Raw genomic sequence first — 13,276 nt, forward strand, 5'->3', positions numbered from 1 at the left:
TACCTAAAACAGTGCCTGGCACATGGTGGGCCCTGGATAAATTTGAGAATTATTTATTAACAAACTATCCCCTTAACCACACTTCAGGGTTATTACTGGTCCTTTAGTAAGTAGAAATTGAAAATGGAGTAATAGAACCCTTTGTATAATTCTTTATATTTAGTTTTATATAAGCACGCTTGGTAACTTATCAAGTTCTCATTTTAAATAAACAAACCAAAATGAACTCTTCCTCACTTAAGGGGTGGGACTCTATCTTACCCACTGACCAGGATATTTTCTACAAAGCAAAGCAGCTGGCCAACACAAGTCTGGTGATCTGAACCCTGACTCAGGGATTCCAGTGCTATTCACCCTCCAGGTATCAGACTGGACGCCACCTGCTCTGCTAAATCTTCCCTGGCCCCTAAATCCAGGGCACAGCTCAAAGGAACCCTCAGTTTGCCACATTCGAGGACTTATATATCTGTTAGAACTATGTGTTTTAATTGACCGTTTCCTCCATTAGGCTATAAAGCTACGTAGGGACAGGGCTGGTGACTGCACATTCATTTGATATTTGGTCACCACTGTTTCCCCAAGGCCTCGATTTCCACTGGCACCCAGCAGGCAGAGAGAATGATGTCCCTCTGCAATAAACAGAAAACAAAGAATAGGTGTACTCTAACTACTGGTTGACAAATAATTCCCAACACACCGCTGCTCACTACCTTTCAGAAACTCATTTTTATTATGTTATTATATTATATGTGTTATTATAGAGAACTATCAAAACACATATGACATCTACTCCTACAGCGTCATCCTCTAAATTAAGCCAGATTATCAGCATCTTGAATTTAGATCCAGCAATACTGACAGCACTACCTGTTAGAATTACTTCTACCGAAATGGGCTTCAGAGAAGTTATAAGAAATACTCCTACAAAATTCACTTTTATTACAAAGATATTATTCACTATATAGTCTCTTCTTCAAGAGAATACATGACAGGTTATCCTTTGTCAGTTCTGTTTTGGTTCAAATAACCAGTCTGTTTCAATTTTATGGACTCAGGGGTTGTATTTCTCTCAAGTTGGCTGCTCAGTAATCTTAAAATTCAAATTTGTGGGCTGCCTGCATCAAGAGTCTGACATTCATCTTGTGTACCCAGATTCCAGCCTCCATCATATTTATTTCATTACCCTTAGTTCCCATTCTCATCTTTCTTCCTTACTTTCAAATGATCTTATTTTGCTCATACAATTATAAGCCACCATGAATCATTAAAACACTTATAAATACACACTTCCTTTTAGTTTGGTACCTCTCTGTGAATCCCAGCACTGTTCTCTAATTGTTAGCCTCTCCAACAAAACTGATAAGTGCTCCTGGTTTGCATTAACTGAAACCTTGGAGAAGTCACTTCACCTCTCTGTGCTTCCTTAAAATAAGAATAAAATAGTACTTACCTCATAGGGTTAGTTATGAATTAATATACGTGAAGTGCATAGAACTATGCCCTGCGAGTACTACTATGTAGGTATTAGCTATTATCATCTTTATTACTCTCCAATTCACTGATTAAAATGACAGAACAAGGAATGCCACTAATCTCTGACATTGATCCAACAACACTGTGGTTTACGCTGGTTCTAGACTTTGTCACATGCCTTGTTCAAGTAAAGATAACAGACATACGACATTCTTCTACTGCCTAAAGTACACAAAGCTCCTGTTCACATAAACAAAATAGTAAACATCATAAATGATGTTAGTATTCATCTCAAGTCAAGAATTTCTTGGAAATAAGAGGTGGATTTACGGAAATTGGATGGTAAAGGACAAAAGAAGACTAATGGACTCATTAAAAAAAACTAAACTTAAAAATCTAGTTAAATTACTCAATCATAAACTTTTTAGGAGACTGGTTTGAAATTTTAAAATACTTTTTACAATTCAAAACTATTTTTAAATCCATTAGAAATAAGATCTCCATAATAAATAACCAAAAGTAACAATTACTTTATAACAGTGGTGGATCTACAGTAAAACGGAAGAAGTGCAGGACGTCAAGAAAGAAGGAGGCTCAGTCCTGGCTTCACCACTTCCTGGATATCTGAATGGCTTATCTCTGAAGTTCTATGAACTACTAGTTATCACAGCTTTACTCATTTTCAATCCTCACAACAAGGATGAGAGTGAATAACAACTAACTTGCTGTGCCGTTATGAGAATTAAGGAAATACACAAAAAAGATCCGAGCAAACTGTGATATAAACGTTATTACCATTAAATAATCTTTAATAATCTATTTGTATTCTGAGTACTATATTCTATCCCTCTTCTACTATTTCTAGTCCTACTATTATTTGTTTACAAAACCTCACTCTCACAGAATAAATACCCTTTCAAGATTTTGGGCTCTTTTAAAATCTAGCTACACAAGGGAACTTTGTGGTAGAAAAAGGCAAGCTAGCCACATGGATCTTAGTTCCTTCACAGACTGGATTCTAGGTAATATATACTCAAGCTATCAATGCAGCTAGGTGAATGTGGGTCCCTTTGTGATCTGGTTCCAACTTCATTATTTGTTTTCTTAAACGTTGTTAGTTACACTTGAATTGGAAAGTCTGCTTCCCTTGGGCCTCTCTAGAATGTGTCTAAATGTAAGTTCAACTACAACTTGAATAACCTATTCTATCCAAAATTCCTTAAATTGGAGGAGGCCCATTTGTGAACTAGTAGGAGGACATGTAAAACCTATTGACTCCAGGAGAACTAAGCAGTGTTAATGAATACTACATTTTCTGTGACTCTTCTTTAAGCAGCCACATACGGAGTGATACCCTAGGCACAGCGCCCACACCTCATTTAAACCATCCTAACCACCGGTGAGTAGGTCTTATCATCACCATGTTACAAACTAGCCTGTCCCATCTCTAGCTAAGACTCCTAAAGTCTACTCTATTTTACTACCAAATTAGCCTAACTCCACTCGACATAAAAAACTCGTTTCATCAACAAATATCCATGCCTGCAGTAGCATGCCTGAATTTTACTAACTTTTCGCATCATTTCCATTACCTTCTCGTTCATCTGAGGCTATCAGTCTGCTTAACAGTAAAAAAAAAGCTTTGGTTTATTTGTTTGTTTTTAAGTATAAGACTAGAAATGACTCAAGAAAGAAAACTTTGCAAGTAGCAGGTACAGAAATTCACCCGCCTCTGCCCCCTCTGGCTAACGTCACAATAACAATAGTTAATACAAAAATCTTTTGAAAAATGGCAACTGGATATTCTCTCTGTACATCTCTCTGCTGCCACCCACCTTGCAAATTCGCAACTCGGGGAACTTTCTCGATAGATCATTCAGGGTTCTTAATCCAAAACTCAAGTCCAAACTTGAGCAAACAATTTACGTCATCTAACAGTGTTAAGGGTTCCTCGGTGTCTGATTCCAAAAGTTGAGGCTCACTCTTAGGGGAGGCCTCAAGGATAGGAGTTTAACGACAACCAGAGGCCTTGGGTGAAGTAGCCTACGGCCCCTGGAAAAGGTGCGAGTAAATAGGGGAGCAGGAGAGAGAGGCAAGGTGTCCGAGGTCTGAGCAGCTGCCGGCCCCCGGCCCGGGCTGCGGCCGGGCTGCCCGACGAACCGCCTTTCCTCCTGGGCGAGCGCCGGCGCGAGACGGAAGGGGGCCGGGGCAAGGCGGGAAGCGAGCGGGGCCGCGGGCAGCTGGGCCCCGGGGACGAGCATGAACCCGGGCTGCGCGGCGACAGGCGCTCCGGGAGGGCCGCGGAGAGAAGGGAAGGGCCGGGTCGCACCTGAGCCCACGGGGCGCTTCCGGTTCCGGCGGGGGGACGAGCTGCGCAGGGTCCGCACGCTCCGGGAAGGGCAGCGGGGCGCGTCCCTGGGCCGGAGCAGCAGTTCCTTGTCGCCGGCCTCGCCCGGGGAGGCGGCGCCGTCCTCCCGGGCAGTCTCCACCAGCCTCACGGCGCTGCCCGGAGCGGCCTTCCGCGGCTGGGCCCAGGCGATCCGCGGCAGCAGCGGTTCCCGCTCCTCGTCATCGTCCTCCTCCTCCAGGCGCCTGCCGCCCGGAGACGCCCGCCGCCCGGGCTCCAAGGACTCCGCCATGTCCTCCGTCCGGGCTTTCGGCGCTGAGACCGGCTCAGAGAGGTGAGCTGCACGGGTCTGGCCTCGGCATATCGGGACACCTCTGGGTCACCCGCTGGGTCGGAACAAGGCCACCTCACTACAGCGCGACCCAGATAGGAGCCCGCCCGGCGGTTGCCCCGCCCGGCCACAAGCCGCGCCCCACCTCTCGCCGCCGCCGCGCCTGCGCGGAAGGGCCGGGGCAGCAGTGGGCGGGGCACAGGGCACCAGGCGCGGGGCGGGGGCGACCGCCTGTCTCCGAGGGTCGGAAAGCCGCGGGGTGGGGCTGACGTTGCTGCTCCTGGACCGCGGAGGCCTGAGTTAACTACCTCCGCAGATGGTCCCCGCCACCTCCCAACCTAAACTGACTTCTCCCTCCATCTTTATGATACTTTATATTCTTATAAAGTTTATACTCTCTTTATATACCCTTATAAAGTTTACCACAATCTATACCTATATATTTCTTTGTATGACTATTTAATATTTATTTCTCCCACTAGAAGTCTTTGAGAACAGGGACCTTGTCTTTTGATCAGACATTCTTTTTTTTTTTTTGAAGATTTTATTTTTCCATTTTCTCCCCAAAGCCCCCTGAGTACATAGTTGTATATTTTTAGTTGTGTGTCCTTCTAGTTGTGGCATGTGGGATGCCGCCTCAGCATGGCTTGATGAGGGGTGCAATGTCTGGCCCAGGACGCAACCCCCCAAAACCCTGGGCCACCAAAGCGGAGCTCACGAGCTTAACCACTCCGCCAGGGAGCCAGCTCCCAGACATTCTTGATAGTGGTAGTTTGTATTTTCTCTTTTTTTCTGACTAACCTAGCTAGAAGTTTATCAAATTTTTTAATCTTTTCAAAAAAGATTAAAAAAAATTTTTTTGGTCCCATTGATTCTCTGTTTTCTAGTTAATTGGCTTTTGCTCTTTATTATTTCCTTCTTTCTACTTAACTTGGATTTGATTTCCTCTTTTTCTAGTTGCTTAGAGTAGAAGATTACCTTATTGATTCTGGACCTTTCTATTTTTTTAATATAAACTTTTAAAGCTATGCTTTTCCCTCTAAGCACTGTTTTGTCTGTCTTCCACAAGTTTTGATATGCTGTGCTTTCACTTTCATTCAGTTCAAAATAGTTTGTTTCCCTTATAATTTCCTCTTTGACTCATTTCTTTGAAGTGTGTAGTTTAATTTCCAAATATTTAGGGGCTTTTCCAGGTATTATTATTGGTTTCTAATTTAATTCTGTTGTAGTCAGAGAAGATACACTAAGATTTCAACCTTTTAACATTTATTGAGACTTACTTCATAGCAGTATATCATTTACCTTGGTGAACATTCCATGTGTGCTTTAAAAAGAATGTGTATTCTGCAGATGAGTAGTTCTATAACTATCGATTTTTTCTATAAATATCAATTTAGTTAACTATTGATAGAGTTGTTCAGATCACTTATATCCTTATAGATTTTTAAATTTAGTTCTATCATACACTGAGAGTAGGTTACTACAATCTAACTATGATTGTGCATTTGTCTATTTCTTCTTTTAGTTTGGTGAGTTTTTGCTTTACGTATTTGAGAAGTTGTGTTATTAGGTGCAGACACAGGATTTTTATGTCTTCCTGATGATTTTATCCTTTCTTTTCTTTTTCTTTCTTTCCTTTCTTTTCTTTTATGAACTGTCCCTTCTTACCTCTCTTAATACTCCTGCTTGAAGTCTATATTGTCTGATGTTAATATAACCACACCACCTTTCTTAGGCTTACAGTTTGCCTGGTAAATCTTTTTCCATCCTTCTCCTTTCAATATATTTGTGTCTTTATATTTAATATGTATGTATCTCTTGTAGATAGCTTATAGTTGGTTCTTGATTTTTTTAAATCTAGTCTGATAATTTCTGCCTTTTAATTGGAGTTTTTAGTCTATTTACGTTTAATGTAATATTAATGTACTTGGATTTAGATCTATTATAGTTTTGCAATTTGTATTCTGTTTCATCTGTTTTTTGTTCCTCTTCCTTTCTTTCATGCTTTCTTTTCAGTCAATCAATATTTCTTCATATTTCATCTTAATTCCTCTACTGACCTTCTGCTAAAACTCTTTACATTAAGTTTTTAGTGCTTACTCTGGCATTCACTGCATGTATCCTTAAATTATCTCAATGTACTCAGACTTCATATTGTACTACCAGAAGTGAAATGTAGGAATCTTACAAAAGTGTACTTTATCCTCCATCCTATATGTTATTGTTGTCATATACATTAGATCCACATATGCTTAAATGCAGTGAATAAATTTTACCTTAAACAATTACATGTTTTTTTCAATAAGTTTAGAAAACAATGTATAGGTTTTTATATTTACCCACATATTTACCATTTCCAGTGCTTTTCATTTCTCCCTGTAGATCTGAGTTTCCATTTAGTATCATTTCCCTTTCCCCTGAAGATATTTTTTAAAGCATTTGTTGTAATACAGATATGCTGGTGATAAATTCTAAGCTCTCATTTATCTGAAATTATCTTTATTTCACCATCACTTTCAAAGGATATTTCCTTTGGATATAGAATTCTGGACTGATGTTACCCACCCCCGCTTCTCCTCTCCAACTTCAACTCTAAAGATGTAATCCTATTGTCTTCTAACCTTCATTGTTTCTAAATCATATCTCTCCACCCACTCACCCAATTTGTACCATGTCATTTTCTCTAAGCTGCCTTTAAGATTTCCTCTTGGGGCCAGCCCTGTGGCCAAGAGGTGAAGTTCACATGCTCCACTTCAGCAGCCCAGGGTTCACCTGTTCGGATCCTGGGCATAGACCTAGCACCACTCGTCAAGCCATGCTGAGGTGGCATCCCACATAGCATAACCAGAAGGACCTACAACTAGAATATACAACTATGTACTGGGAGGCTTTGGGGAGAAGAAGAAGAAGGGAAAAAAAGAAGATTGGCAACGGACGTTAGCTCAGGTGCCAATCTCTAAAAGGAAGAAAATGTTTCTCTTTTTCTTTGGTTTTCAGTAGTTTGACCATGATGTTCTTGGTATGAATTACTTTATATATATCCAGCTTGAGTTTCGCTGGGCTTCTTGAATCTGTAAATTTATGTAGTCTACCAAATTTGGGGAAATCTCAGTCACTATTTTTTAAATACTTTTTTCTGTCCCATTCTCTCTTTCATTTCTTTCTGGGATTCCTATTACTTGTATGTTAGACTCTTTGATGTTGTCCTAAAGGTCAGTAGGGATATGTTCATTTTTTTTTCAATAGTTTTTATCTCTGTTTTTCAGATTGGATAATTTCTCTTAATCTGTTTTTAAATCTTCCAACCCTTCAGCCATTTCCAATTAGCTGTTAAGCCCACCCAGTGAAGTTTTTATTTCAAATTCTGTACTTTTCAGTCCTAAAATTTCCATTTTGTTCTCTTTTTAGAGTTTCTGTACCTCTGCTGAGACTTTCCATCTGTTAGTTTATTATGACTATTTTTTAAGTCCTTGAATATATGAATAAAGACTGTTTAAAAGTCTTTGCTAATTCTTATATCTGAGTCATCTTGGGGTCAGTTTCTATTGACTTCTTTTTCTCTGGACTATGAGCCAAACTTTTCTGTTCCTTTTCATTTCGCCTATTCATTTTTTATTGACTACTAGATATTGTGGACGATATATTATAAAGCCTCCAGATTCTGTTATCTTCCTCTAATGAGTTCTAGTAGGTAGTTAATTTGACCAGAGTTAAATTCCACCTGAAATTTCTGATCCTTTCATTCAGCAATCCTGCTGTTGATTTTTGCTGGGCTCCTTGGAATCTACTCCATGCATGCAGAGTTCAGGAGTCAACCAAGAGTTTGGACAGAGTATATGTATAGATTTTGGAGCTCTCTTCCTCTATTACTCCCTCTCTTTCAGGATTTCCCTCCTCAGTTTCCAGCAGCTCTGGAAGTCCCAGACTCCAACCTCTAACTGCTTAAGCCATTAAGACAGTGGCTTTCTGATTGACTTCCAGCTGCCTTTCACAGTGCAGACTGAGTAGCACCCTCAGATGAAAAGATGTTTGAGCATAAATTACATTTATTATATTTCAGTTCTTTGAAGAGTGGACACTCCTTCAATTACTGCCTGCCTGCTTTTGGTTACTTTCTAGTGTTTCAAATAATTGTTTCTATATTTTGTCTAAAGTTTATAACTTTTTTATCCATAAAGAGATTAGTTGGATATAACCTCCTGTGATATACTTTAAGGGAAATGTATCTTTTAGTGAGATGAATGGTGCTATATTTTTGTCAGTAGTTCACATATTAGTAGAGGAATATTATTTATTGCTAGGTAAGACAGGATTCAGCATCAGTTCTTTTTGTAGTTTTAGTTTTTATAGACAAACTGAGAAAATCTGTTCAAATAAATAGATGAATATGGAAAACATTTTGTAATAGCAATATCACTCAAATGTTTGATCTCCTTCTAAGATATATGCTAAAAATCACATAGTATCTATCACCGAAAATTATTTTTTATAATCTATCATCAGGCACCTCATTTAGTTTCTCCTTTGTTTGAGTTACTCACTTTCTCAATTTCTGGGAAACATACCAAAAAGACTTTTAAAAGACTCATCAAATTATTAATAATTGTACTGTAACTCATTTCAAGGCACATTTTTTTTTAACTCAGAGTTGAGAAAATAGAAATATTAACATTTCTATAAGGCTTTTACCAATACAATATTATTTGTTAAAATACTTTTATCATGAGCTTTAAGTTTATTTCTGTCAAAACGTTGGAACTGAAGACTTAGCTCATTCAATGTATATAAAACATCTAACTTAAAAGTTAATTGGCAAAGCCAGCTTTCATTATCAAGTCAATCAGCCAAAGCAGACTTTTTTCAATTCACATAAATATGTTAAAATATATCCCTGTGTCAACATCTCAGTTTTGAATTCTAAGGCTCTGCTGCCTTCAGTATTTCTCACAGATACTTTTTTTACTTTGTTCCCAGGAGTGCATTCTTTGATAGTAGTCAAGGTTGAGAAGAGGCAAGATCTTTAAATGAAACTTGTCATCACTCCCACAACCTCACTCAAAAATGTCTATGTATTCAGAACATCCTAACACAGGCCTAAATGCACCATGTCCAATGTCACCATCATCTTTAAAATAATGCTCCTTTAATAGGAAAAGACAGGCAACACTGCTGCTGCTTTATGGGGCCTTTGTCAAAGGAGGTTTTGCCAACACCTGTACTTCAAATTCAGTCTTTGTTGGAAGCCTCAGGTTTTTTACATCCTGGAGCAAGAGTCATTGAAAGATTCAGGATAGGTGTTCCTACACCATCTAGTATACTAAAATTCAATTCTGGCATTAACCACCCAGAGTTAGCACAGATCCCACAAGTTAAGGGGTCAGTCCTCCATAAGATTGCCCTCACTTCAAATGCCAGCCACAGTTTGGGAGTCCCCAGACCATCATCTGCATGTATGACAAACTGGCTACAAATTTGGGAGGTCCCCATGATCCGCTCAGCTTCTATAATTTGCTAGAACGACTCACAGAACTCAGGAAAGGTCTCAAGGTTCTTGCCCAAATTGAGATTATGATGAGATGGAACTTATGGACAAACAAACGGGCAGTTACAGCACAGTATGCTAAGTCCTATGTGGAGGAAGTACAGGCTGTTATGAAAGCAAGTGAGAGGGGCCAAGATCAGGAAAGGAGGATAGATAGAGGATACAGGAGTAGGGAACAGACTTGCCTGGAGTAAAATCCCACCTGAAATTCCTGATCATTTCTCTCAGCAAACCAGCTGTTGCTTTTTGTTGGGCAAATACATGGTCAGGGAAGGCCTCATGGGGCAGGTGACATGTAGGTGGAGATTTGAGGGATGAGAAAGAGCTGTTTATGAAAAGAATAGCGGAAAGAGCAATCCTGGCAGAGGGGACAGCTTGAGCAAAGGCCATGAAGAGTGCTTGGTTGCATCAGGCACCTGAGATCTCTGGGGAGCATAGTGGAGGAGTGGTGGTGGTAAGAGGGGGAAGCAAGACTCTGGGTTCAAAAGGTGGTCCAGGGTCTCACTGTGTTGCCTTTCAACACCAATCTCACACCAAGAGTTTCAGCCCTTTTGCTGAAGGTCCTGACCACCCCTCCGCTCTCTGGCTAGAACCCACAGGATGGAGAATGACACAAAATGAGATTAGAGACTTAAGGGATTTATAAGGCTGGGTTTTGTGGGTCAGAGTAGAGTTTGGATTTAACTGGAAATTCAGTGAGTCCATAGACCTCCAAAAAGGACAAGAACTTTTGCTTAAAGAGACATTTTAAACAAATGTTTGATTCTTCTACTAAATGAACTCAACATACAACCATATAACACTGTTGAAGATTAATCTTAATCTTATATGCATATACATGTACTAAATGTTTTGGAAATGTACACAGAAAAGTGATAACAGTGGTTGTCCCTGGAGAGGGAATGGGAGATTGGAGATTAGGGTGGGCATGAGATCTGCTTTTCTCTCTATACAAGTGGCAGGACCATGGAGTGGCTTCTTGGTACTGGTTGGGCTCCATCAGCAACCCTCCTCCCTCCAAAGCACCCCAAATGAACATACAATCTAAGTAGAAAACCATGCTTGCTAAGCAAACTCAGACTCGAGAAAATTTCCTAGCTCCCTCATTCGTTCACTCAGCAGATAAATTGTGCCAGGTGCTATGCTAGTGCTGGGGAGAGAGGAATGCATACATCTCTGTTCTCATGAAGCTTCCATTCTCATGGGGGAGACAAACAATAACAAGTAGCCAATAGAATATTAGAATGTAAAATGATGAAAAATGCTATGAAAAAGAATAATGCAGGGTGAGGAGTACAGAATGATGGTGGTGCAAATTTCATGTAAGGTGCTTGTAGTGGGTTGAATGGTGGTTCCCCAAAAAGATATGTTCGTGTCAAATCCCTGGAACCTGAGAATATTGTCTTGTTTGGAAAAAGGGTCTTTGCAGATAGAATTAAGTTAAGGATGTTGGGATGAGATCATCCCAGATTATCTTGCTTGGCCCTAAATTCAATGACAAGTGTCCTTATAAAAGAAAGGCAGAGGGAGGTTTGAGACAGATAGAAGAGGGGAAGACACACATGGAGGCAGAAGTGAAGGTGAGGCACAGATTGGAGTGATGTGGCCACAAGCTAAGGAAGCCAAGGAATGCCAACAGCCACAAGAAATAATTCATAATAATATTAACAAGAAATAATACAATAGTCAAACACTCAAAGAGAGAATTGACATGGGGCTGGCCCCATGCCCTAGTGGTTAAGTTTGGTGCTTTCCACTTTGATGGCCCAGGTTCAGTTCCTAGGCGAGGACCTACGCCACTCATCAGCAGCCGTGCTGTGGCAGTGACCCACATACAAAATAGAGGAAGACTGGCACAGATGTTAGCTCAGGACGATCTTCCTCAGCAAAAAAAAAAAGAGAGAGAGAGAGAAGAAAAAGAGAATTGACAGAGTTGAGGGTGATAATGATAGCTATTAGGCTCTCTGGGAAAAGAATGTTCCAAATACATGGTTAGCTCTAAATCCCTTCTATATGGAAATTCTGGAGCTTCTACTTCCATATACATTTTTGTGCTATTTTAATTTTTATTGCTTTTTACCAAAAAATTACATTAAAAATGATTTTAGTGCATTACCAGGTTTTTATAGCAATGGAAAAGAAAGAAACAAGAACTACTTCAGTGAAAGTCTTAATTAGATGTGGTTGACTTTAAAGGGTATGATTCAACTGATGTGCAATCAGTAATCACAGAAAACAGAAAGAACACTAGCCTTTGAGTAAATCTGATAATAGCCACTGGGTTGATAATCTGTACTGGCTTTGTTTAGCTAGCTGCAGTGGACTTTTGCTTCATGGGGAATCTATTATTGCCTTGAGGAAACACAGAGAGCCTCGGGATAAGCCCTCCAGTCTTTGTATTCTGCTCCACTTTGATATTTACATGTATATGTTGTGATTTGAATACAGATATAATTAGGAAAAACTTAATTCCCAGTTTTCTGTCATTCTCCAAATTTATCTTATACTGATACTGGATCTTGCTTTAAGCAGAATCTGTTCCCAAAAGCTTATGTATAAATAAAATGCCTGTGAAACAAATGTTGCTTTAATGTGGTAATAATGAAGGCTACAGTTTATTGAGAGCCAGATGCCGTTCCATGTGCTTTGGGTTTATTAGCAGCAATACACCTCACCACAGCCCACTGAGGCAGGGGTTCTTATTATCCCCTCTGTAAACACAGAGAAACTAAGGCATATAAAGGTTAAGTGATTTGTCCCAGATTACCCAGATATAAGTGGCAGGGTTAATACTGAAACACAGGTGGTCTTGTTCCATCCTCTTAGCCATTCTATTATGCAGCCTCTCTTCACTTAGGAAACAAGTGGAAGGTTCTTTTTTTCTTTTCGTTTTTGCTGGGAAAGATTCGCCCTGAGCTAACATCTGTTGCCAACCTCCCTCTATTTTTCCCTCTCCAAAGCCCCAGTACATAGTTGTATATTCTAGTTGTAAGTCCTTCTAGTTCTTCCATGTGAGCCGCCACCACAGCATGGCAACTGACGGACATGGGTTGTGGTTCCAGGACTGGGAACCAATCCCAGGCCTCTGAAGTGGTGAGAGCACCAAACTTTAACCACTAGGCCATCAGGGCTGGCTCTGGAAGGTTCTTTCTAAATCCAATTCTGATCGTTGTCACCAACTTCTAATGTTATCCCACTGCTCACCAAAAAACAAAAACAAAACAAACCTAGAAATTTACTATGGCATGTAATTCCTCCCAGACTGAACTCTAACCTTTAACATAAGCTTAGGTTTCACGTCGCCCCAGCTGCAGCCATTCTGAACTTTACCCTATTTCTAGAACCAGTTATTTCATGCCTCTTTGTCTTTATTCTTGCTGTCAGGATATGTTCACCCTGTTCTCCATTTGACCAACATCTTTTTGTTAGTGCCAAAGAGTCGATTCCAACTCCCAGTGCCCCTGTGGACAGCAGAGCAGAACCCTGCCTGGTCTTTTTGCACCATCCTCTCACTTTCTGGTGCTGTATCAGGCAATGCTTTGCTGCTACTCATAGGGTTTTCAGGGCCAAATTTTCTGGAAGT

At 40.3% G+C, this 13,276-nt stretch overlaps 2 protein-coding genes across 7 annotated transcripts in view; one reads left to right on the top strand and one right to left on the bottom strand.

Annotated features, from left to right (window-relative positions):
* Nucleotides 1-4,112, bottom strand: part of PI4K2B (phosphatidylinositol 4-kinase type 2 beta) — a 28,791-nt gene extending 24,679 nt beyond the window's left edge. For 2 of the 4 annotated variants that reach the window (XM_044767654.2, XM_014855886.3), the window contains exon 1: nucleotides 3,803-4,112. In XM_044767654.2, the coding sequence (XP_044623589.1) occupies nucleotides 3,803-4,112 (310 nt within the window). Of the gene's footprint in view, nucleotides 1-3,308; nucleotides 3,448-3,802 lie in introns of those variants that run through there. The other 2 variants (XM_014855889.3, XM_014855888.3) reach the window with 2 other exon arrangements.
* Nucleotides 4,016-13,276, top strand: part of SEPSECS (Sep (O-phosphoserine) tRNA:Sec (selenocysteine) tRNA synthase) — a 99,996-nt gene continuing 90,735 nt past the window's right edge. For 2 of the 3 annotated variants that reach the window (XM_044767651.2, XM_070506122.1), the window contains exon 1: nucleotides 4,016-4,154. Coding sequence is in view for 1 of the 3 variants with exons in the window: in XM_070506123.1 (XP_070362224.1) it covers nucleotides 4,111-4,154 (44 nt within the window). In the remaining 2 variants the exon portion in view is untranslated. The remainder of the gene's footprint in view (nucleotides 4,155-13,276) is intronic. The other variant, XM_070506123.1, reaches the window with a different exon arrangement.

This window comes from Equus asinus, chromosome 3 (assembly GCF_041296235.1).
Source record: "Equus asinus isolate D_3611 breed Donkey chromosome 3, EquAss-T2T_v2, whole genome shotgun sequence".
NCBI lineage: Eukaryota > Metazoa > Chordata > Mammalia > Perissodactyla > Equidae > Equus > Equus asinus.